Source organism: Dasypus novemcinctus, chromosome 26, assembly GCF_030445035.2.
Source record: "Dasypus novemcinctus isolate mDasNov1 chromosome 26, mDasNov1.1.hap2, whole genome shotgun sequence".
Taxonomy (NCBI): domain Eukaryota; kingdom Metazoa; phylum Chordata; class Mammalia; order Cingulata; family Dasypodidae; genus Dasypus; species Dasypus novemcinctus.
In genome coordinates, this window is record NC_080698.1 from 45,473,202 (window position 1) to 45,500,078 (window position 26,877).

At 39.8% G+C, this 26,877-nt stretch overlaps 1 protein-coding gene and 1 non-coding gene across 4 annotated transcripts in view; one reads left to right on the forward strand and one right to left on the reverse strand.

The window, feature by feature from the left end:
• Positions 1-26,877, forward strand: part of GRM7 (glutamate metabotropic receptor 7) — a 1,023,847-nt gene that overhangs the window by 832,753 nt on the left and 164,217 nt on the right. For all 3 annotated transcript variants that reach the window (XR_011647555.1, XM_058288955.2, XM_058288956.1), the window contains exon 8: positions 7,959-8,894. Coding sequence is in view for 2 of the 3 variants with exons in the window: in XM_058288955.2 (XP_058144938.1) it covers positions 7,959-8,894 (936 nt within the window). In the remaining variant the exon portion in view is untranslated. The remainder of the gene's footprint in view (positions 1-7,958; positions 8,895-26,877) is intronic.
• Positions 20,699-20,803, reverse strand: LOC111763672 (U6 spliceosomal RNA). The gene has a single exon (XR_002796500.1). It is a non-coding gene; the product is annotated as a U6 spliceosomal RNA (small nuclear RNA).

Genomic DNA, 26,877 nt, shown 5'->3' on the forward strand with positions numbered 1-26,877 from the left:
ACCTCAATTCTGACTTATGGGTAGACAGCACTGACTTGCACCAGAGCTTTGTTTTCGTGATTTCTTTGGATTTGGCTTGGCAATTTTAATTTTTCCTCTAAAAAGCCAGAGAGTAACTATTTTAGGTTTTGCCAGTCATGTATTCACAACTACTCAATTCTGCCATTTTAGCGAGCAAAATATGCAAATCAGTATACCTGACTGTGTTCCAATTAAACATTAATTACAAAAATAGGCAGAGGGCACGGTGGGCTCATGGACCATACCTCGTCCCCCTCTGCTGCTGATCAGGAATTCAGCTTTGAACAAGTAGAAGTGGAGACATGTTTGAGGCATCCAAGTGGCTGTGTCAACATTGTAAATTATTCTTAAAGCCAGGCTTAGCAATAATAAGTGGAACAAGATTAAACAGCTAGATTTTGATTGATAAACATTTTTAAGGAGCTGTGTCCCCAGAGGGGAAGGAAATAAGAGATGATTTGTAGTTAGCGTATAATTGTTTGTCAGGAGATGGCTCTGCTACTGACAGTATTGTACCAGACAGATAGCTAACTCCTGTCAGTAGATAGGTATTGTTTGGCCACATAAGAATAGATTTTTTAAAATGCTACATTACATATTTGTCATTTGTCCTTTCTTTCATGTAATAACTAATAATGCCTGTGGGTCACAATAAAATGCCATTTTGATTCCAAGGAAAAGTGGGTTCCTTCCTCCCAAGGCACTTTAAAGACCAATTCCTGAGACAACAAAGTGAGACTTTGTTTGCCCAAAGCAACAGCAAACAGTTGCCTTAGCAGCCCAAAAACTGCCTCCTGGAACGCAGTAATCCCTATAATTGGTAATATCCAGGCTTAGTTTATGCCAATGAGTAATTGGGGTGGAACAGGCAAAGGTTCCTTCATTAATAGACATTAAAGCGGTGAACAGGATGGGGGATGGGAACCAAACCAGTGTGTTTTACAAGGTTATTACATTACAAGATAACCGCTATCCAAGATAAAGTCATCTGGAATGGGGGAGTACAGAACAAAAGTCAGTGAGGAGGTTTTTCATACGAATAATAAACAGGAGGTGGCATAGTTATTCTTTCAATAGAAACGTTCACATAAAAGGGTAAGATACCTCTGGAATAATTATCATAGTAGCAGGTAGAAATGACCATATACACAAGTAAGTTCCCTCCGGAATAATCATCAAAATGGCAGATTTTTATTTGTATGTGGAAATGACCACATACAAAGGGTGAGGTCAGTGCAGCTAGTTTCAGCAATTTCATGTATCAATCTCTGGCTATTTTATAATATGCTGAAAGTAAAAAAAAATCTATGTAATGATTTAGCAATCATAATTCTGTACTAATCCTTAATCCTCAGTTACAGCTCCTTCTCTGTTTTGTAAAATTCCCAATCTCTGGGAAATTTGGATAACAATCTTTCTGGCTTCTCCATGCCGAAAAAGGGTAGGTCAACATTATGGGGAGAGGAATGATGCTGGTTGTCATTCTTGGAGATACTGGCACCTCTGGGTTTCAGGGCTTATCTGCCATAGGAATAATTCAGAGACTTTGAATTTGACTCACAATTCTCATTCTGCTGGTATGGCTCATCCCTGAGTTTTCCATCATTCTGCCCCTCTGGTTTTTACAACTTTTAAGATCTCCTCTGGGATCAGTGTTGTTTGCAATATGCAAGGGTGTTCTTGGCAACACTCACTGGGGCCCCAGAACCCTGGGCAGTCGTACTCCTTCAGAGACCCCTTTGTCCCTTGTCCCATCTGGGTCGCCAATTGATACTGAGCAAAGCGGGTTCCTTCCTCCCAAAGCAATTCCTGAGACACCAGGGCAGGGTTTTAAAGAAAGGGATTATTTGTGCAGGTCAAGGAGAATAGTCACCTTAAGGGTTCAAAAGCTGCCTCCAGAATAGATTATTTTTAAAAAGAATCTATATTATAAAATCCAGGAGATTCCTATCCTGCTGCTTTTTTGAGGGGTGGGGTGGAGGAACCTCTGAAGCCAAATAAAATCAGCCCTTTTTAGCTGTGTAGACATGAGAGTTTTATAAAGACAGACCTGGATTTACTTTTTTTTTTTTTTAAGATTTACTTTATTTCTCCCCCCTTCCTCCTCGCCGCCCCCCCCCCCATTGTCTGCTTTCTGTGTCCATTTTCTTCTGTGTCTGCTTGCATTTTTGTCAGGTGGCACTGGAAATCTTTGTCTCTTTTTTGTTCTGTCATCTTGCTGCATCAGCTCTCTGTATGTGGGGCGCCACTCCTGGGCAGGCTGCATTTTTCACATGGGGTGGCTCTCCTTGCCGGGCAGGGCGCACTCCTCACGCTTGGGACTCCCTATATGGGGGCACCCCTGCATGGCACGGCACTCCTTGCACATGGCAGCACTGCATGTGGGCCAGCTTCACCACAGGGGTCAGGAGACCCTGGGTATCAAACCCTGGACCCCCTACATGGTAGGTGGATGCTCTATCAGTTGAGCCATATCCACTTCCCTGGATTTGCTTTTGGGATATGCTGTTCAATTAGTCTGGGAGCTTTTAATTATGCAAATTTAAAATAAGAACCCACCTCATTGCCCCTCATTCTTGAGTACAATGCAATCATTGAAATAGTAAATGCAGATAATTTAGGCACAACTATTATGTAATCTGTGTTTGATATACACATTAGTTTAACAGACTCGGTTATTTTCCATTTTTAGGAAGAAATATTTCTTACATCAACCAATTTCATTTGTTTAGTTAATGTGCCCAGCCTCTGTAAGGCATTTAAATTTGTTGAACCAATGGCATTCATGAAAGTTAAGTCCAGAGACCTTATCAGTAATATCACTACAGCAGCATCATACTTTCCCAATATATCATGCTAGTGTATAAGTAAGCACTTCATGTGCCCCACTCAGATTTTAATGACATCTAGTGCATCACAAGGTCAAGAACAGAAACCCAGAGAAGTAAATTTGTCATCACTAAGTACACAACTCAGCCCAAAGATTTTCTTGTCTGCATATTGCAATCACCTGAGGAGCTTTAAAAAAATACTAGTGCCTCTTTCTCATCCCCCAGAGATTGTAATTTCATTAGTCTAGGGTGTGACCTGGGCTTTGGCATTCTTAGATTTCCAACTGATTCTAATGTGTAGACAAGGTTTAGAACTGCTGGCTTTATTCAAAATTGTGCCTCAGTAGCATTATAAATTCATCCACATTTTGGACCTTCAGGGTCTTCCAACAATACTCAGTGTCTACTGTAGTTAAAAACCATTCCCAGTAATATTCATTTATGATGCTTTCTTTCTAGAATACCTAAAAAAAAGATGATTCTTATAGCTACAAATTTTGGATAAGTAGATTCTGAATTAATAAGTGTTTCTATTGTAACATAGTAGTCCCAGAATTCTGCTTCGTAGTCTAGTATTCTGCCTCAAATTTACATCCTTGTCAAGCTCCTGCTAGCTTTCTTTTACGCACTCCCCACCAGAATGGAAATTTAGCTCTTTTCTGGAATTGAAAACTTAATATTCGTGTGCATTTACACTAAAAAGCTTTTTCCATAAATTAGAGAGGACAAATGCATTTTAATGAACTAATGGCATTTTAATAAGAAAGCTCTTTTAAAATTATCATATTCTATTAAGATTCTGATAATTCAAAATAATATTGCAGAGAAATGTGCAATAAAAACACGAGCCAGCTTAGTCTACAGAGTAAGCTTTGGAAACATGCAAATGGGATTTCACCAAAGAAAATAACATTTGAGTGACAATTTTCTTTCAGATAGAAAGTGTCCATTTGAGGAAAGGGACAAATCTAGATAAATGGATGCACCAAACAGTGTTTATAAAAATTCTCTGGGTTTAATTTTGTTTGGCAGTAAGACAGCAACTAGTCTGGGTTCCCAGTGATTATAAGGTCTCTCTAATAGACAAGACACCAAGTGTTCTTTGCCAAATACATGTGCCAAAGAACTTTAATTCACAGGTGATTTTTCATTTTTTCTGTCTGAGCCAGAAGCAGTGGAGTAAAAGCCAATTTTCTGAGTCCAAAACTTTACTGACCATTCTCAGAAGACAAGGAAAACTGTTTTTGATGATGCGTAATTCTAGAGTTCCTTTCCTTCTGTAAGTATCTACTATCCGTGCCAGAACTTGAAGTATTTGATAATTGCCTAACAGTCTCCAAAGGTCCACAGAAGTAAAAAATTACTAGATACGGAAGTAAGAAAAATGTGTGTGTTAGAATGTTCCAGCTTCAAGTAAAAGACTACCCAGGGAGCTGGTTAACCATGAAGGAAAGTTTATCATTTCATGTTTGAAATTCAAGGGTAAGTTGGTATCAGTTTTGGTTAATTTGGTGACTTGATGCCATAAGGAAATAAATTATTTTGCTCTCTTTGTCCTTTTTACTTTTTTCCATGCTGAGCTTATTAGCTTTTTTCCCCCTTTGTTTAGTTTAGTTTTGTTTTATCTTCTTGGTTACAAAATGACTGCTGCAGTTCCAAGCATCACATTTCTACATACATCAAAGCTCAAAGACAAGACAGCATATCTCTTCTTTACGTTTCTTTTTAAGAGTGAAGAATACCTTCCCAGGACTCCATGAAAGGCCTCTCCTTGCTTTCCTTGAGCAGAATTGCATAATTTGCTCTCTTCTAAAGCATTCATCCATCTATTCAAGCAATCTGAATGCCATGCATGGTGTTAATTGATAGTATTACCTGTAAAGTTCTCTCCTCTTGCTAAGTACCCTTCCTCATGAGCCAGATACTGAGCAGACCCAGGATCCAGTAACCATAAGCACTGGGTGTCCAGGAGGAAAACACATCTAGGATTTAAAATCCATAGCCTTTAACCTTTCAACACCTTAAATTTGGCTTTCCGACTAACTGAGGCATAGTTTATTTGCAAGTTTAGAATACACTTGGAATTTGCATTCCAAATAGCCCTTGGGCAAAGAGAATTGACATTATAGTTGATTTTTCATAGCCTAAATAATTATCCTCCTATAAATAAATGCCCATGTGTATTTGAAGCTGATTGTTTTTTCTTATGAAAAAAAAATAGTTCTGTAGATGGGTATAGCTATTCACAAATCATATGCATTGTGTTAACAACATTCTAGCTTACTGGAGCTTTTAAAGGTTAGTTGGTACGTTCATGGGGCACAGATTGTATTTTCAATAATGATTTTTTTTGGCAAAGCAAGTAAATAAATTAGACTTTTGTTCATTTGGAGCAAGAGGCAAATTTGTTGGTTTATACAGACAATTAAATTGAGTTGATATCTACTTTAAATGAAAATTGAAAACAAACTAAGTAATCAGTCAATGTAATGTTTGTGGTTACAGCTCTTGTATATATTTGGATAAGTTGAGAAAAAAGCTGTTCAGCGTTTTTATTTTATTCCAAGGAGGAAAAAATGCTGGCAGCATTTAAAATTGGCTGTAAAATATTGTATAGAATGATAGTTTGTTTTTATATTTGTAGGAGTCCTGCATTTATTCTCATGGATCAAGTTTAATCATATCCCATCACTTTATAGTAGTGCAAGAATCAGGTAATTTCAAGTTTAGTTAATGAAATTTATCTGTAGGTATTTTTACCAATCTCTTTTACTAACCATAGTTGGGGCCTTTTAATCTGATACTTGGAACCATTCGTATTTATAATAGCAAATTTTTAGGTTTCAAAATTTGAATTCTTGAAATTTGACATTTGTAAAATTAATGAGTATCTTTTTTCTCTCTTATAACAAGTTATTTCCTTAATTTTACGACTTTGGGATGACTGCCAGTGACTTACTGCCACTAAAATGATGATACTAGGAGAGAAATGATTATGTTTTATATTTAGTTAGATTTATCGGTAGTGACTAGATTTTGTCCTCTGGCAAATGAGTCCACACATGAGTCTAAAGATTCTTGGGTATCCGGTTAAAGCTAAATTGTTAGAAGGCTATGATATTTTACAAGGTTTGAACTATTTCTGGAGCTTTGAAAATGAGCCCCTCCCTTTTTTTTTCAGAGTGGGTTACGTTTGATTCAGATTTTGAATACAGCTCATATTTAGATAACAAAGGACACACATTTTCCAGCTATGCATAGCATCCTGTTTCAACATAGCACTGAGATTCCAGTGAGCAGAAATATTGTTTCTCCCCCCTTACCTCTTGAAATTATACATTTTTGGAAAAAATGTCTTAGACATTTTCTAACTTCTTTTCTGGTATAATTCTATTAAAAATTCAGTTAAGTAGGTATGGGGAAAATCAGCCAAATTGTTTAATTGGAGTTTATTTTGTAAAATATTCTGTTGACTAAGTACATCTTTTTGGAACTTGTAGATGCATAAAACTATTTATTTAGTAGGTATATTATTCAGGGCTCTTGGCTGCAAATAGCAGAAATTCACTTTAAATTGTTTTCAGCGTGGGGGGATTTACTGGTTTAGATTCCAGGGGAATTCCTGCTACAGGCATTGCTATATCCAGGAGCTCAAGCAGGGTCAACAATAATCTTTCTCTTTACCTTTCCACTCTGCTTTCCTCTGTGTTAACATCTTTCTCACTAATTCTTTCTTTCTTGAAGCCCTGAGCATCAACAGGGTTATATCCTAAAAACTCTAAGTCCAACAAAAACAAATTTTCATTTCATGTAAATCTCAGTAAAAAGAGATGAAATTTAGTTCCATGATCAGGAACATAATGATCCCATTCTTGACTCAGTCTCTGTGGCTTGGAGGTTTGGCATGTATTGGTGATTGTCAAAGAGTGGTCTCTGTGGAAGCATCACCTGGGAACTTGTTAGAAGTACAAAATTTCATTTCCCAGGCCAGACCCAAGAATCAGAAAATCTGGGTATGGGGCCCAGCAACCTCGGTTGTAACCCGCCCTCCACATGAGGTTGATGCTCTCTCCAGTTTGAGAACCATTGCAGTGTACTAATTGGCAAGGTCTAGGATGTGTCTCTAACACTGGAGCATCAATAAAAGTTCAACCCCATGGAAAACACCTAGAAAAGAAATCTGAGGAACTGATATCAGGTCAGGAGAGAGCAGATGCTGGGCTGGCAAAGATGTGAGACCCTGCCTACAGGGAGGCTTCAGTCTAATAATAAAGTTCTCTATTGTTTCTCATGCTATCACTTCCTGTAACACTGATGGTTATGAGTTCTTGACCGGGAAACCAATGATCTAATTAGGCAGACACACTTTCATGCTCCTCTGGGATGGAGAGGAGGTAGGTGGATGGCTAATCTGGAAAGGTTTCCAGGTTTTATAGTTTTCCTATCAAAAAGCTTTCTGAATACTTAAGTTTAGCTGCCTTCAGGAAGGAACCTTACTGCCCCTCTGTGATAAGTAATAGTATAAATTCAATTTGGTTCAAAACTTCTCAGTGAAAATGGCACTCCTGCCTGCAGGATTTTAGGGGAAAAGGTCAGCACTGCAATATCAACCAGCCAAACAAACAAATAAATAATTTCAATAAAATAATAATTATTATAATAGCAGAACCTAATGAGGAAGGTGAGTATAGTTCTTCCGATTGCTTTAAATTTGGGACAGTTGCACTTGCTCTCCGGGGGAGGCAGTAGAGTACATCAGTATTTCTCAGTTTATCCTATCATAAGACACCTCTGGGACACTTATTAAAAATATGGATGCCAAGGTTCTTTTCCAGGATATTCTGACTTGGGAAGTCTGAGGTGGGAAGAGGAATTCTGCATTTTTAATCACTGTCATGGGACTCTCATCATCAGGCATGTTTGGAATACACTTTATAATGGTTAAGTGTATGGAAGCTGGAGTTAGATGGCTGCAGGTCACATGCTGGTCATAACCATTATTAGCTAAGGGGAAACTTAATCTCATCAAGCCTCAAATGTTTGCAGCTATTATTATTATATTTTGAGTCATTTGCCTGTTTCTCCTTCTTATTTCTTGCCCTGTAGATAGAGGACATGCAGTGGGGTAAAGGAATCCGAGAAATCCCCCCCTCGGTGTGTACACTCCCGTGCAAGCCTGGGCAGAGGAAGAAGACCCAGAAGGGCACCCCCTGCTGCTGGACCTGTGAGCCGTGTGATGGCTACCAGTTCCAGTTTGATGAGATGACATGCCAGCACTGCCCCTATGACCAGCGCCCCAATGAAAACCGAACTGGCTGCCAGGATATCCCCATCATAAAGCTGGAGTGGCATTCCCCCTGGGCTGTCATCCCTGTCTTCCTGGCAATGTTGGGGATCATCGCCACCATCTTTGTCATGGCCACATTCATCCGCTACAATGATACGCCCATCGTCCGGGCATCTGGGCGGGAACTCAGCTATGTTCTGCTGACTGGCATCTTTCTTTGCTACATCATCACTTTCCTGATGATAGCCAAACCCGATGTGGCCGTGTGTTCGTTCCGGCGAGTTTTCTTGGGCTTGGGTATGTGCATCAGTTATGCAGCCCTCTTGACAAAAACCAATCGGATTTATCGCATATTTGAGCAGGGCAAGAAATCAGTGACAGCTCCCAGACTCATAAGCCCGACGTCACAGCTGGCCATCACTTCCAGCTTAATATCGGTTCAGCTTTTAGGTGTTTTCATTTGGTTTGGTGTTGACCCACCCAACATCATCGTAGACTATGATGAACATAAGACAATGAACCCTGAGCAGGCCAGAGGGGTTCTCAAATGTGATATTACAGATCTCCAAATCATTTGCTCCTTGGGATATAGTATTCTTCTCATGGTCACATGTACAGTATATGCCATCAAGACTCGGGGTGTCCCAGAGAATTTTAATGAAGCCAAACCTATTGGATTCACTATGTACACGACGTGTATAGTATGGCTTGCCTTCATTCCGATTTTTTTTGGCACCGCTCAGTCAGCTGAGAAGGTAAGTGAAAACGCACACCACACCATGCATTTCTAAAATGTGTTTATATATATAATGTATTGAAATCAAATTGGTTGTACAAAGTAAGAGGTTTAAAATGTGCACAACAGTATTGCCCAGCATAGAGAAGTCCTGGACTAACAGGTGTCACTGCTAAAGGGTTCTAGAATCTGCAGTGTACTGTGTTATATTCTTCCCCTTGAAACCAACCAGAGGTAACCTTTTAGGGTTAATTTTATTTATCATAGATTTATTCAATATAACAAGAGATGATGCAATGTAAAATTATCTAATATATCCAAATTAAATCTTTGTATTAATTCATATCCTTCCCCTTGCATGTATGTCTTTGGCATAGAAGGACTCCAGTAACTTATCGTCTAGGTGGGTGTCTGTGATGGTCACTACATGCCTCATTATGGATGATTTCTCTCTCTTCCCAGTGCCTGCCTAGGCTCTCTTGTGCATATACATAAAACTATAGCCAGATGGGTGAGTATAGGTGAGCCTTGGTTACCATTTCACCATAGGCCCCCTACAGTCGACATCCATAATTTGTCTCATGTGATTCTGAGTGAGGTCAGAGACCCAAACTTCCAGCATTAGGGGAGGGGGAAAAAAGCTTGTAGAAGAACAGAAATCACTGAGCTCTAAAAGCTTGAGGTTTTTAAAATTATTGGGTCCTAACATGTCAGTGTTAGGCATGGTTAGTGCCCATGATGGTTCTGTTGTTTGTTTCCCCCATTTATCTGGTTATACATTTTCCGTATTTGGAATTTGATGGGGTAGATGTATTGCTAGCTGTAGGTTTGATGTATATGCAAATCAGGCAACCCAAGGGTATTGATTTTAGACATGATTAGTAAGCATCTGACACCTACAGTCACCCCTCCAGCTATAAGATAGGTAGCCCTAAACCTATAGTTGTACAACATTGAACTTAATAAAATGTGGTACCCTTCACCAGATGTGAGCAGCTCTTATGTGTTGGCACTGATAAAATGCTGAGGCCAGAAGTGGGACTTAGAATCCTAAAGCACACACACTGCAGGAGAGCGCATGGTGGTAACTTGATTAGAATTGACACATCAAAGGGCATGTGTGGCTTTGTGTTACCTTGGACAAATATCCTAAACATTCGGAGACTTTTGTGCCCACAGTGGGAAAATGAGGATTGAGGTAAAAGGTCTAGAAATTTCCAAAAGCTTCTGCTTCCAGGAATTAGTTGAATCTGATGTTTCATTGTTACTTCTGTTTCTCTGATCATCATATAAAGGATTAATAGCATTTGGCAGGTTTTCCAAAGAGAAAAGGTATTTTTTTTTAACATAATTTGTTTGATTCAGAAGTTTAAGTTTGCATTGTATTAAAAATTTTTTTAAAGTGAATATTCCATGAACCCAACACAGAATTCTAAAACTAAGGACAAGAATTGGTTCCTAGGTTTATGATTTTAGTTATAAACTGTATTACATGTAGTTCTCCTAAAATCGCTCCCCTGTGAATACAGTATGTTTCTAACTGTAGATTTCAATTCCATAATGCATGTTTACTGTCTGTGAACCAACCTGAATTTCATTTTACTCTTTTTATCTATCCCTGGGCCAAGTGAAATATAAAATATGAGTTAGTGTGGTAAAATGCAATAGCTAGAAGAAAAAAATCTCCACTGTATGCTGGTAAGTTGATAACTATTGAATTCATGTGTACATCAACATAGGTTATAGAGAGAATGATTACTTTGTTATTAAAATAAACACAGCGCCCCATGCAGTGTGCTTAAAACATTAAACCTTTTTCTCACAAGTTTACTCTTGAAATACATATAAAGGAGACATAATCAGAGTCGTTTTATAGAGGAGCCATTTATAATGCAATATATGTCTTGCCATTTCGTTTTTCATTTCTAGCCAGTTCTAGTCATGAATATGGCTCTTTTCATAAGGTCAGGGGTATAATTTACTTCTTTAAAAACCCGAAAATGGTTCAACACTTCAGGAATTGTGTTTAGTGATTCTAATAGTTCTAGAAGACATTACACTCATAGAACAGAACTGCAGAAAAAATTAAGCTGTCATCAAGCAGTGTGCTTTTTATCCCAGAGTTTTAGAAGGCACATATTTCTCTTTGTATACTTTGGATGGGTTATGATGTTTTACATGGTTGATTGGCACAATTAAAGGTACTGAATTGCCAAATGGGAACAGTAAATTGTTAGAGGAAATGCACACACCCTAATGAAAGGCATATGGCTAGAGAAACAAGAGCAATCAATTAAAAATATCACTTTGTGTACATGAAACCATGGAATTTAAATTGTGGATAGCGGCAAAATTGCCAATTGTGGCAAAGAGATCACAGCAAAAGGCTTTTTTGCCAAGTGAGCAACCTACAGAATCGCCAGCCGTCCATATTTGTTTAGATTTGACAGTTTAAGTGCTTCAAGTGGAAGAATTCCATTGTAATAGGAAAAAGAAAAGGTTAGGCAATGAGTTCAGTAATTACTGTTTCAAGAAGTGGAATTCATTTTGATTATGCAAGGGATATCTTTGTGGAATTTCTCATCAGTTGAGTTTATTAGCACAGCATAAAGTATAAGCATTGTTTCTTATTTTCTTGCTAAAGATCAACCCTCATAAAGTTTATTTTCTATTTTGTTAAGGAGGATACAGGAGATCGCTGTCATCTTGTTTTATTATTTCTAACCCCAAGGTTTGGCCCATGGGCATGTCTGTATGGAAGTTGTACATGTAGCCTGGGAAAGAAGCATGCTCAGGTAGGGAGGGTACAGCCTACCCTGCTAAAGTCTAAGAAACCCTATGGATGATATATATGTTCAACCATAGCTTTTTAGCTGGTTGTGGAATAGAGAGTATAAAAAGAATGGAATCACGAGGTCTTAGAGGTCTCCGCCTGTATGCATGTGGTATGTTTGGATAGGAAGGTGGTAAAAAGAAGATAAGGGCTGAGACGTGCTGTCAGAAAAAAACTGCTGGGAGAAAAAAGTAGAGTGGCTTGAAGGAGGGAATGGGTCTTCTAAACCTCTGCATTAAAATAGCATCTATAAGGCATCACACTGAATGCATCAGAATAGAACCAGTCTTGTAGTGCAAGGCTTAAATAATAGGATATTTGGATAGCTGCCAGAGTATTATCCCACTGAAATGACAGAGTGAAGGTTCTCTTTGAGCCAGCTCAGGATCCTTCATTCAGTGGTTCTCAAAACTGTATCCATGATAATCACCTGAGGAATTTGTTAAAAAGATGTGTTCCCTGTCTGCCCTCTCCAACCGAATTCCATGATGACTGTGGGCATAGAACTCTACAGTGTTTTTATAACATGGGGGAAACGCCCATGGAAGCTCAGCATGCTCTTTTTTCTTATTTATTTCTCTCCCCTTCCCCGCCCGCCCCTCCCCCCCAGGTGTCTGCTCTCTCTGGTCCATTCGCTGTGTGTTCTTCTGTGACCACTTCTATCCTTATCAACTGCGCCAGGAATCTGTGTTTCCTTTTGTTGCGTCATCTTGTTGTGTCAGCTTTCCGTGTGTGCAGCGCCATTCTTGGGCAGGCTGCACTTTCTTTAATGCTGGGTGGCTCTCCTCACGCAGCGCACTCCTTGCACGTGGGGCTCCCCTATGCGGGGAACACCCCTGCGTGGCACGGCACTCCTTGCACGCATCAGTACTACGCATGGGCCAGCTCCACACGGGTCATGGAGGCCCTGGGTTTGAACCGCGGACCTCCCATGTAGTAGGCAGGAAGCCCTATCCATTGGGCCAAGTCCACTTCCCTCAGCATGCCTTTCTGAAATTGCCTTAATAGTTTCTTCCTAATGCTCACAGAGAAGACATCCTCTAAATAGTTCCTTGATATTTTGTATCAGAGCCTATGAGAATAAATTCCTATCCCAATCAAGTGGAGTTCCAGGGATCAAGGATCTAGGAGATCAGATAGACACTATTCAGGGTCAAAGACACAGTCAAGGATAGAGGGTCTGAATAACATGTCAAGCTCAAGGTTTGGGCCAGGGACCTAAAAGGCCAGGTCCCGGCTGGTGGATTTGGGCCCAGAGATAAGGGGATGGAAGGCAGTTATGAGGCATTTGCCAGGGGTAGTTCTTGAGGTGCTAGGCGTGAAGTTCTGAATCTTCTGATCTTCTCCGTAGAGCAGATTTATTCCCAGGATCTGAACACAAAGCAAAACCTGCTTAGGAATAATGCGGGGATCCCACGTCAATGGCAGTCATCACTAATCAGTCGTGGCCCTCTTCCCCTGCCCCAGGGGTGGTTTTGAAATCTTTCTCAATACAGTCTCTAAACAGCCTTGACCAATAAATCAGAACTGGGAGGGATTTGAAATGTATGTGCCATTTCTGATTTAGTGTTGGGATCTAACAAATGATGTATGATACCTCCCCAAATAGCCAGTGGTATCCTTGTGAGGAAACCAAAAATGGCTTTTATAAAACTTAATCTCCTTAAAGGTAAAGAATAGTCAGGGAAATGGAGGTGTGCTTTAATTATTCTTTATTTTATATCTGATTAAAAGCTCTGTTTTAAATTGTCAAATACTGTACAGAAAAGAGCAGTCCTCCTTCTCTTAGGGAACAATAGAATACTTTATGCTTCTGAACTGTTTGACTTGATTAAAAATTTCTCATGGGATTTCATCAGTTGAAATAACAATTGTGAAACACCTACTATCTCCCTAGCTCCCTGGTGAGAAATATGCTGCAGAGATAAAGAAGACTCTGTCCTTGCCTTTTAGGAAGGTACAGGTCCAGCGGTCAAAACAGGTCTTTCAAAGAAATACCAAGTAGCATGAGACATGCTGCAATTGTAGCACAAAGAAAGAAGCATGGCACCCAGAGACAGGAATGAAGAAGTTCACAGGCAAAGAAAGGAACTAACAATAATCCAATCAGAAATTGAATCACCTTAAAAACAATCCACAAAAATAGCAGGGGGCACTGTTTATATAACACATGGCATGTACTGTAAGGAGAAAGAGAATTGCACTTAAGTGACCTTGACTCTTGGAGACATGAAAGAGTGTAATAGTAAAAATTAGGAAAGTAGATATGAATCAAGCGATTGGGCTCCTATCTACCATATGGGAAGTCCAGGGTTTGATACCTGGGGCCTCCCGGTGAAGGTGAGCTGGTCCACATGGTGAGCTGGCCCAAGCGGAGAGCTGGAACAGTAAGATGATGCAACAAAAAGAAACACAGGGGACAGACAATAAGAGACTTAGGAGACCAGGGAGCTGAGGTGGCACAAGAGATTGAGCACCTCTCTCCCATACCAGAAGGCCCCAGGATTGGTTCCCTGTGACAATCAGACACAGAAGAATGCAAGGCAAGTGGACACAGAGCGCAGACAACAAGGGGAGGGGGGAGAAATAAATAAATCTTTAAGAATAAATAAATAAATAATTTTAAAGAAATAATGAAAGTTCATGTGAAGGGCAGATTTTTAAACAAGGTGAATCCCAGCATTTTATTCAAAAATTAAACTTTTGGCAAGAGTCACATCTTTTCAGGGTGGTAGAGCAGGTTAATTTTAAGTATTATAACTTTAGCTGGGAAATGAAAATCCTTGCTATCCTTTCTTAGGATGAAATCTTCCCTTTGCACCTGCTGAATTGTGCACTATCTTCCCTTTCATGTCCTCTGGTTTTGTGGGGTTGGACTTCATGGTAGAGGCAATGCTGGTGAAAAGTAGTTGGAACCAGCTTGTGGAAGGCTGTTTGGACTTTCTACTTGAGCTATGAGTGATGGTTGGAAGTTGTATGTACCCCAGAAATGTATGTTCTTAAAGCTAATCTATTCCTGTGGGTATAAACCTGTTGTTAAGTAGAGCCTGGCTATTAGGTTACTTCAGTTAAATCATGGCCCAGGGTGGGTCTTAATCCTCTTACTGGAGTCCTTTATAAATGGGATGGATATGGAGAGGGAGGGAGGGAGAGGGAGAAAGAAAGAGAAGGTCAGGGAAGCAAGAACCTGTAAGCAAGGAAACCCAGAAGAGAAGGGAAAGACCAGCAGACATTTCCAGGTGCCTTGCCATGTGACAGAGGAGTCCAGGACCGAAGCAGCCAGTCTTTGGGGAAAAAGCATCATCAGCTGATGCCTTGATTTGGACATATTTCTCATCCTTGAAACTTATAAATTAATAAATCTGTATCCTTAAAGCCAATCCATTTCCTGGTATCTGCATTTCAGCAGCCTAGCAAATTAGAACACTATGGAAAGTCAACAGAAGTTTACATACATGGGTGTGATATGAGCAGGAGTGTTTTGGAAGTAGAATTTCAGGGACAGTGCTTGAGGATGAACAAAGTTAAGTAGACAGAGGTAAGAAACTAGTGAAGTAACTATTGTAGATTGCACAAAAGATGGCACTGGTTTGAAGAAAGCCTGTGGGACTAGGACACATTGAGCAGACTTGAAAGCTATTTTGAACTTTTTGAACATAAAAAGAGTATGTAAATAGATTGGGCCTTATCTTTCCTTTTGTGTAACACTGTTTTGTTATTTAAATAGAGAATATACTTACAGGTTTTTTGCCTCCTTTGTGGATTTTACCAAGTAACATTGCCCTTCTTTTTAATTTTTTTCCAAACAGTGGCCAAATTGGAAAAGAGAAAGGATTCCTACAGTTCCATCCCTTAGAGACAATTATTATCAACAGTTTGATGGCTCTAATTCTAGATGGATAAATATACACATATGCATACACAAAAAAAATTTTAAAATAACACTTCTTGTTTTCCCTTCTGGAATGTTTACTAAAGAACCTTCATCTGGTACCTAAAAACAGTGGAGGGAATAATCCCAATGCATAGTTTTTTGCTGAGGTCATCTGTGCCGGCCACACTGGGATGGGTTTGCTTTTCGGTTATTAATGCTATTTGGTTTTGCCTATTTGTATTTATTTCAGAAATATATTAAACCATACTCTTTCTGTTGCCTGCTGGGGCCTTGGTGATAACTGAGTTTCTCTCTTACTGGTCCTCTAAACCAGCTGTTCACACAGCTGGTGTTAGCCAAGGGCTTGGGGATGGCTCAGTCGTCTTCTCCTCTGATGCATCAGTTAATTTCAGGTGCAATCACTTAGGATAATTGTAGGCCCTTGCTCTAGCAAGAATAGCTACTACAGTAGACAAAAAGCCCAAAGCACGTGCAAAACTTGGCCAAGCTAGAACTAATAAGGAAATAGCTTACTACATTAGAACAAAAACCATTTGAGGTTTGAAGGGAGATATAACACAAGAAGAAATTCCTAGTAATCAGGAAGACTCAACAAGAGACCTTGAATCTGCTTCCTTGGTCCCACTTTCCCCCTCTAGGGTATTTCTTTTTTTCTTTTTTCTTTTTCATTTTAAAAGAAGCTTTAGTTACATAAATGTTACATCAAAAATATAGGGGATTCCCAGATACCCCACCCCCTCCCACTCCCCCTCCTACACTTTCCCACATTAACATCTTTCATTACTGTGGTACATTTGTTACAATTGATGAACACATATTGAAGCACTGTGCCAGCCAAGGACTGTAGTTTACATTATAATTTACACTTTGTCTCCCACAATTTTATAGGTCTTGACAAAATATATAATGGCCTGTATCCATCACTGCAATGTCATGCAGGGCAATTCCAATACCCCCTCTGGGGTCTTTTACTTTGAGACCTCTGCCACCAAGAGACCCAGGCACAAGGACCCAGGCCTTACCTTTACAATTAAAGCAAAGATATTCAGACAAAACTCTGTGCTTTGACTTGAAGCATTGGAGTCCAACTATCATTTTCAGAAAGAACTTAAAGCACAGGAAATAGAAAACAGAAAATTGCTAGTGGGCAGTCAGGGGCCTGCAAAATTAATCTTTGGGGTTTGGAGATCTCTACACTATGAGCTATAATACTGGCCCAACTAGTATTTCTTTGAAGTCCTAGTTGCTCTCTCGTCCTCCTCTGGTTATAGAAGCTGGATTCTTGGTGGTTATCCCCATCCCATTCTCCTATGCTGTTTTGAACCTTCATCTACATAATGGGTATAATTTTTCCTACTTATAATTTTGTTTAGAGAAAATGACATAATGTCTTTCAATTGCTTAGCAGAAAAATTAAAAAGTCTGATTATACCAAGTGTTGGTGAGACAGACAGCAACTACAAATCTCATATACAGCTGGTGGGAATGTAAAATGACACCACCATTTTAGAAACACTTTGGCAGTTTGTTAAAAAGTTAAACATATATCTACCTTATATCCTAGACTTTTATCTCTTATATTTTTACCCAGGAGAAAGGAAAGAATATACCTAGACAAAGACTCATATATTCTTATTTTTTACAGCTTTATTTGTAATAGGCTCAAATTAGAAACAACCCACATGTCCATCAATAGGCAAATAGCTAAGCAAATTGTAGCATATCCAAACAATGGAATAACTTTCAGTGAAGAAAAGGAATAAACTGTTGATACAGATAACAGAATGGCTAACTCTCAAAATAATTATGCCAAGTGAAAGGATGATGAAAGAGTACATATTATATGATTACATTTACTTAAAATTCCTACAAAACTTAAAAAATTTATCTGTAGTGACAGAATACAGATGAGTGGTTGGCAATGGGAAGAGAATGGTGACCACTTGGTGGAAGAGATTACAAAAGGGCAAAAGGAAAATTTGGGGCTGATTTATATATTCACCATCTTGATTGTGGTGATGGCTTCAGAGATGTGTGTATATTAAAGCCAATTCATTTGTATACTTCAGTTACATGCAGTTTATTATATACAAGTTGTATCTCAATATAGCTGTTAAAAATTTCTTGGTACAGAAACCCTTCTCCTCCTGTTCTTCCTTTCTCTTAAAACTTAATCAAATGATCTTATCCTGATTGCTTTATTTTCTTAGATGATCAGTAAAGCAAATAGAAGTATATAAATGAGTTAAAATACAGTCTTCAGACACTTTCCAGCTCATGGTAAATGCTTAGTAAAAGACAGCTTTGGTTAAGAGTCTACCATATCAAAAATACCCATCTGGGAAAGCAGATATGGGCTCAAGCAGTTGGGCATCTGCTTACAACATGGGAGATCCCAGGTTTAGTTCCTGGTGCTTCCAAGCAGGTAAAGAAAGCAGAGAGCCCAAACGAAGCAGGGGAGGGGGAGAGAAAGAAAAAAAAAAAAATTCTCATCTAGGCCAATGCAGGAGAATTGGCAGAAAGTAAGACTTTCATTTATTTGGTGGAACCACAAACAGAGGCTGCAGGGCAGATTAGGGAGAAAACAAGAGTTGACACTGGAGAGGTAAGTAGAGATAAAATCCTGGAAGATTCTGTATATTGGATTAAGGAGCCAGGCCTTTGTTTTGTAGACAAGGGGGAACCTTCAGTGGATTTCAGGGCAGGAGTGTAACACTGTCAGATTTATGCTTTAGAGATACCACTGTGGTTGCCACATGAATAATGGATTGCATGATAGTTGATATGTGAAATATTCTACCCTGGGAAGATGGACAGTGGCGATCAGTGTTGAATTAAGTGGATTATCCTGTGCCCAGATGTTCGGTACAACCTTAGTAGAAGGAAAAAGAATACAGTGTCCTGGAGGAAAAATTAGGATCAGAGCCGGTAGCCAGCTGTAGCTCCTTTTCTTTCAGTCACTTGGTCATCGATGCTCCCATGTCTAAGAATCATGGGGGACCTCGACATTGTGATTCTGCTTCCTTCCTTGCTCTGTGCTGTGAATGTGGGAGAGACTTTGGAACAGAGCCTCCAGTCTCTCCCCTTCTTCCCCACATACAGAGAGGAAGAGCATTGGGATGAGGCTGTAGCACAACATTACTTGATCTAGATTCCAGGTGTAAGTTATACTTGCTGTTTTAGGAGTGGACACACTCTTTCGCGTTTTTAGGTATTCTCTGTCTGTGCGCACAGCACTGGTTTCTTGGCCTTTGAACGATAAGCAGCTCCTAATGAAGAAAGCCGTCCTCCGTGGCCTGAGTCAGGGAGATCAGGGAGCTTGGCAGAGCTCAGGGTGCACGGCATCTGCCATGGAGGTGTGCACCTGCAGGTGGTGCAGCTTGTTAACCTGGACCTTGGGAAGCTCTCTACCCCGGCACAGCACCATATGTGGTGAGGAATCACAGGAAATGAACAGCCTCAAATAAATAAAAATCCAATTGCAGACCTGAAGGGGGGCTTATGTGCAGTGCCTCACATCTCACTGAGCAAAGGCCACATTTTTCCTCTCAGTCTCTGTGTGTATAAAGGTGCTGGGAAGGGACGCTGCCACAAATAGTCTCTGAGAAACAGTAATGCAGTTTTGAGGGCATGCAATGGCAAATAATGTAGAAGACATGTCAGGGCTGCTCGGTTAGCAGTTCCTTTGGGTTCTCAAATGTCTCCATAAGCCTGAAGGTGGCCAATCACACAGAGTGGGACATCAGTAAAAATTCTGTTGGTGGGCAATTGAATGACTGGTTGCAGGCTCTCCAAACTTTACTCTTTAAAAACTTTTAAAAAGTTTATCATTCATGCATGAACATATATAAACAGTAAGTGTTTAGGAAAAGTTGTGAATTTACAAAACAAACATGTATTTCATCAAAAAGGGCTGCCAAACATGTCCCCACCAATAACATCTGACCTGGCTGTGAAACACTTGTTACAAACTATGAAAGCATCATCAAAATACTACACCTAACCATAGCCCATATCTTACATTTGGTATATTTTCCCCCAACCCGCCCAAATTATTAACACCCTATATTAGTACTATATATTTGTTATCATTCATAAGACAATATTCTCCTATTCTGTTAACTACAGTTCATCTTGCACCACAGGATTCCCTGTTATACAGTCCTCGGCTTTGTACGACTCATCCAAAGTATACACTTATCAGCTTTCATTTTTGTCACAGAGTTGCACTGTCATCACCTCAGTCAATTTTAGAACATCCAAACTTCACTCTCAATTTCAATCTTACTTTTCTGATTTATCAGGTGGAGAGGGCAGTTATTGTTGCCAAAGAGGCCTGATGCATATACAAGGAATCAGTTATTCACACCTAGGAGAATCTGGCAAACAGACCAAAAGGCCCACATCATTTAGTATTGATTGCGTTTCCGTGTCCAAGACTGGATATGAGGCTGCCCAAAACTGCCTTCCAATGTTGTCAGTTCCATTGTTTCTCTGGTACCTTTCCCAGTGCCCTGTCAAAGTGACTGGGCTGGGACATGATGGCCAAATTGCATTGTTGATGAGGGAAGCACTGCTGCCTGGCGTTGGACCCAAAACCAGATGAACAGGGTGCTTAGTGTTAACTCAGGCATCACATTGTATCCATTTTCTTGAGGATTCCAGATTTTCCCTTTTTAAAAAAATTCTTAAAAATATATTTTTCTTACAAAAGTTGTGAACTTACAAAAAAATCATGCACATGTGTAGAATCATCATACAACAACCCTTCACCAACATACCACACCATTGTGGAACATCTGTTACAGATTATGAGACAATATCATCAGGCTATTACCACTAATGATGGTCCATAGCATACATTTGGCATATTTTTTCCATGCCCCGTATTATTAGCACAGTGCATCTTTGGCATTAATGCAAAAACATTACAGTGTTCCTATTAACTATAGTCCTTAGTTACATTAATTGTATCTTTCTCATGCTTTTCCACATTCCCACCACCCTGCAATAGTGACTTACTTCCATTCTAGTTCACAGTAGAACATTCTTGCATTTGAACCATTAGCCACAATTCTCATCCAGCTATGGGTTCAAAAATATGGGATGCTTCATGAATTTGGGTGTTATCCTTGTGCAGGAGCCATGTTAATCTTCTCTGTATTATTCCAATTTTAGTAAATGTGCTGCCGAATTGAACAATGAATATCCCAGATTTTGAGGTGTGAAAGTACCCCATGTACTTTTTTTAAAAGAAATTTAACTGAGAGGCAAAGGAACCACATGGGTGTTTCTGATTTGCATAATGAAATTTAATTTAATTTTTAATTCGTTTGTTCCAGAATCCTTGCTGGGAGGACAGAGGTAGGGATAAGTTTTTCAAAAGGCCTTGGCATCATCGTATTTGCTACTAAATTGGGATGTTCCCCAGTTACGGCTTAGTAGAGAAAGGCCAGGATCTTCAACTGTTTTGATGCTGAAAATTTGGCACAAAAAAGCTAATTGACAGCAGACAAAGCCAAACAGTGGACACAGTAATTGAATTGAAAAACCCCGGGAATGCCTATGCAAGAGAAGAGGGTTTCACCATTAAATTGGGTGGGTTTTGAATTATATCTCAATAAAGTTGTTTTTTTAAAATATTTAAGAAAAGAAAAAGAGAAGGCTTTCCCATCTTATTTTAGGAAAAAAGAGCTGTGTAGATGATTGATAAGCAAGCACAAGTAATTTTAGATCTAAATGAAAGGTTTTGGGAATGGAAGGACTATCATTTCCTTTTATCATAGAAATCCAGTTTCCCCACTATGGTTGTTAGGAAAAGAAAATCTGAGGAAATGATCCCTTAATGGTGATGCTGACAATCAGCCTGTTACAATACAGAAGCACTGGTGTCTGTAACTGGTCCTCTGGTGCCTAAAATTGAAAATTGTCTATTTGAATGTGTCTGCACGCTCACATTCGACTTCATGTTCCAACTGATTGCTTGGCTTATAACCATCAGTGAGATTTTTGAATCAAGGCCACGCTTTGCACATGTCTTAACAGTCAGTATGAGGAACGGATGTGGCTCAGTGGTTGAGCACCTGCTTCCCACATCTGGATTAGAAATGGACGTCTGAACTGACTAAACCTTTAAGGAGGGCCGTTTTACACGGTATATCAAAAGTCTTTAAAATGTGAATACCCAGTACTTCAGTTTCTAGGAGTGTAGGATAAGGAAGAATTGGAAACATTTCCTAAGATGGAGATGCCAGAATGTTTATCACAACCTATGTTTTTAACCAAAGGGAAGGGTTAAATGCATGCTAGAACTTTCATACAGTACATGACTTGAAAAATCATTGAAAATGATGTTACAATGATAAAATCTGGGATTCTAATCATGGAGCACCCTCTGTCACTGAGCCAAACACACGCTTCACTTATAATATCTCATTGAAACTTCACACCATACTCAAATAGGTACTAACATTATCCCCATTTACATATGAGGAAACAGACACTTGAAGAAGCTGTAACTTTCAAAAGGTCCCAGAGCCAGAAAGGGTAAAAAAATGTTGCTTATCTAGGCCTGTCCAACATAATCCCCCACTATGGAATATGGGCAGTACAATAAAAAAAAAAACATTTATGTTACCCTGGACAAATTACATGTCCTTTCTGTGCTTCTATTTCTTTATTTTTAGTGATAATAATAGTAGTATTCACCTCATAAGGCCATCATCATGAGCATTAAAGGAGATGATTTATTATATACATATAATTTGATGATTTATTATATATATTATATATATATATAAGCATAATAAATCAACTCCTTTAATACTCTTGATGATAGCATCCATTTGTATGTACATACCAAATACTATGTGGGTGCTGAAGAAGCATGAGGAAGCAAAATAGATAATTTTCTCAGTCTATATACTAGTGGAGGGGAGACAGACTTTAAAGAAATAGAAAAGTATAGAGAATATGAGACTCTGGCAAATATTTTGGAAAAAGTAAAAGGGGACAGAAAGTACTAGGATAAAATTTTAATGAAGGCCTCAGTGATAAGATGGCCTTTGAGAAAGACATAGGAAGGGAACCATGAGGAGTTCGGGGAGAAGAGCATCCAGGCAGAGCGGATAGCCAGTACAAAGGTCCTGTGGCAGAAGCATGTCAGAAATATTTGTGGAATAATGACGAGGATAGAGCGTAACAGGGGATGAGTGGAGGAGGACAGGTAACAGAGCTCCCGTCCATGTAGGATCAGACTGCTGAGATGAGAAGCTTTTGGAGGGTTTTGTATGGAGAAGCAAAATGATCTTAGATTTTGAAAGTGTTGATTTGACAGATACTAATTTCATGTAAAGTACTAAAAACTGTTTGGCACATAGTAAGTACTCAATGAAGGATTAGGCATTTTTATTTGTAGCATTAGCATCACCATCTTCTAGCTTGAATACATTTTCCAAAATTTCTTCAGGGTTAATGTATAGATTTTCAAAGAACAGGAAAACTTCCATCTCCCCACATCCCCTCATATGCCTTTCCCTCCTGTTGGAGAAAAGCCTATTTATGCAGAAAAACACAAGAAAACTGACTTCTAGCACCAACCCTGCCTTCAAGGTCAAGGACGACTAATAACTTCATTCCAATTATTTGGGTCTTCTACAAATAATTATGCCACAACATAAGTACAGTATTTATTCAAATCACGGAAGACCTTTTAAAATGTGAGTAACACTGCAGCTCTGATTCTACAATAACGATTTCGCATTTAAATCCTATCCTGATGAGATCATAACTCCCGGCAACTGCCTCACAACTTGTCCCCTTTGGTATATTTAAATACGAATTGATAAACTAGCAGATAATGAAAGAGTGGTCCCATATCCATCACCTTGTTTTCCAGTGATTTTTTTTCTGGGTTAATCCAGATTTTTGCTTTTGACAGTTTCTGATGTCAGACATTCATTCATTTATTCCACAACTTTATTCAGAGCCTCCCATTGCCTGGTACTTTTCTAGGTACTGGAGATATAACAGGGAACAAGACAAAACCCCAGCCTTCGGGGAGAATATGTTCTGATAGAATAGTAGACAATGTGCAAATAGATAAATAGGGGTAGGAAGAAATGAGGAAAATAAGGGTAGGTCTAGAATCAACCTTGCAGGAGCTCCTGTTTCAAATGGGGTGGGTTTTTCTGAGGAGGTGCCCTTCCAGCTGAAGCCTGCCGGAAGTGAGACTGCAGGGAGAGGTACAAGGGCTCAGTCCTCAGGAAGAGTGTGACTGACCTGGAAAATAGAAGCTGGAGTGCAGAGGATCTGGGTAGAAAGTGCCTTCTGGGAGGTGGTGGAGGCCAGTTCAGAGAGGGCTTGGGAATCCATTCTTAGCAAGATGGGGAACCACAGGAGGCCCTAGAGCCTGGGGCTAATGTGCTCTCATTCCTGTTTTTCATAAGACCATTTAGATTGCTTGTGAAGAGAAGACTGTACATGGGCAAGAGGGGGTCAGAGAGGCCACTGAGAAGTTTCTTAAGTGCCTGAATATTTGAAAGAGTTTTTGAAATGACCTCCTTGACACAATCCATGGAATGGAAGAACAAAACAAAACAAAAAATATACTCATGAAATAAGCATCTCATTCTCTTCCCTTTGGAGAAACCATTTTACCAAATCCATTAGATAGGTTTAGTGTGGTGGTGGTTTGGAACTGTATGTACCCCAGAGAAACATGTTCTTAAACCTAAGCCATTCCTGTGGGCATAAACCCATTGTAAGGAGGATCTTTTGATGAGGCTGCTTCAGTTAATGTGTGTGGGGCCCAAATCAGTCAGCATGGGATTTCATCCTATTACTGGAGCCCTTAGTAAATGGAGAAAGCCACAGGAGCAAGAAGCTGAAATCAGTAGAACCCAGAAGAGAAGGAAGAGGCCAAAAGGCACTGCCATATGCCTTGCCATGTGGCAGAGGAGCCAAGGGTCACCCACAGCCTGTCTTTGGGAAGAATGAATGCATTGCCTTGATGATGTCTTGATTTGGACATTCTCACATTCTCAAACCATAACCTAATAAATTCTCATTGTTCAAAGCCAAGACATTTCATGGTATCTGCTCTGAGCAGCCTAGGAACCTAAAAGAGCAAGTCTCCACAACTTCAAGGAATCAAGCAAATACTATGGGCAATATTCCAGGGCTACTGATCCTAATTATTTTCTTCTCTCTTCTGAAAAGATGCAGATATTTCAGGTCCCATCCACCTGCCCAGCAGCCATCTGAGACAGTTTCCATACAACAAATGAGCCTCCCTTCCTTCTGTAAGCTTTGTAGTGTACCTTGACATACCGGGTGCTATGAAACAGGGTCTGTGTATCTGCCTATACAAGCCAGGGACTGCCAGTCACATAGATTATGATGTGACACTCCCTGGGGTTATGCAGGGTACGGTCTCCACAACTGTACCTGTAGTCCTACCCCTGGGCAATGGCATTAAGATGATTAACAGATAGTGTTCCTTTTCAGCTCACCAAGTCCAGGTCATAGTGATTACCCTGGTCCTGATTTTCTAATGAGTTCATTGGTTGATCGATATCTTTTATGTACAGAAGTGGCCAGATTGCCAGCAGGGTGCATTTCCAAAAATGCAAAACATCTAACCCTGTCTCCTAGACAGGCCTCGAGCAGTGTTCATTCTGGAAACCCATCAGATGCTTTTTCAGATCAAAGCAGTTAACAGAGGTGAACTGGATGCAGGGCTGATTTGAGATTCCAGCCGGATCCCTGAGCACCATCTGACCCTCTGCTGAAACATCTATAGGCTGTCCTCAAAGCTCGGGATCCTCACCCCAAAAGTAAGATGAGATAAACAGTCTAACAGATAGTGAGTTGCCTGCTCTCTCACAGGGTTAAAAGTGTCGACTCACATTGTGGAAGAAGGAGTGAAATTGCCTTCTATTTCCTGACCTTCCTTTCTCTGTGGTTTCTCTGAAATGGTCCACAATTTCTCATCCTATGCCCTCTGGCATCTTCTATTGCAAAGAACCAATCTCTGGCACCTTCTATTGCAAAGAAACAATCTGTTTAGTAAATTGTTGATTGATTGATTCATTCATTCAGTAGGCATTTACAAATATCACCTTTGTACCAGGTACTAGACTAAGCCTTGAGGACAATGAGAAACATTGATAAGGATAGGTGTTCATGAAATTTAAATTCCAGTGAGAGGAAACAAGATAATTTCAGATAAAGATTTGTGCTCAGAATGAAATAGAGAGTGACTAAAGAGGCCGTACTACTTCAGATTTGGTCATGGAAATCTTTGATAAAGAAGCGATATTTCAGCTAGTTAGGATGAGTGGGATTCAGAGCACAAATATCAACTGTTAAACTCATTCATACTAAGGTATTAACTACTTCCCTGTCATCCTCCCTCTCCCCCTCCTTTTTTTTTTCTGCATTCTCCCTTCAAATACTTTTTGAGCATATATTTTATGGAATAAAATAGTTAAGGAATCATATTTCCTGCCCTCAAGTTTCTTTCATTCTAGCACAGGTGACAGATATTAAATAAGTAAATGAACATATATTGATTGATTAAGTGCTAGGATGGGATGGGATGGAGAGTGAAAGCATGGTCAGCAAAGGCTTTTTTGAGGAGGTGACCTTTGAGTGGAGATAGAATGAGGTAAGGAATAAAGACATGTATCCATCTGGAGGCAGGGGTTGGAAAAGTGTCCCAGGCATAGATGAGGAACATATGCAAGGATGCTGAGATGGGGGCATGATTGACAAGAGGCAATGCAAGGGGGCTCATGTGTCTGGAATGGAGCAGGCAAGGAGGGGAGAGGTAGATGGGGCCTGAGAGATGGCAGGAGCCACATCGTTTAACACCATATAGACCATCTGAGCAATTGACACTTTATTCTAAGTTTTATGGGAAGCCACTGGAAGGATTTGGGTAAGGGAATGGCATGATCAGATATCTTTTTTGAAGATCACCCTCACTATTGTGTGGAGAACAGACTCTATGGGGTAAGTGGAAATAGAGAGATGAGGTAAGATGCTATTATTTGTTGTCTAGGCAAGAGATGATGGTAGCTTGGGTTAGAGGAATTCAAGGATAGAGAGGAGACAATGATTAGAGTGATGTCCTTGAGGAGGTGAAAGAAGGATTGACACAGCACACAGGAGAGTCATTAGGAGCACAGCCAGTTTATCCACTCGAAGAGTAAGGAAGTTACATTCCTGGTTCAAATGTCGATCGATGGATTGGTAGTTCTTCTATTGCTT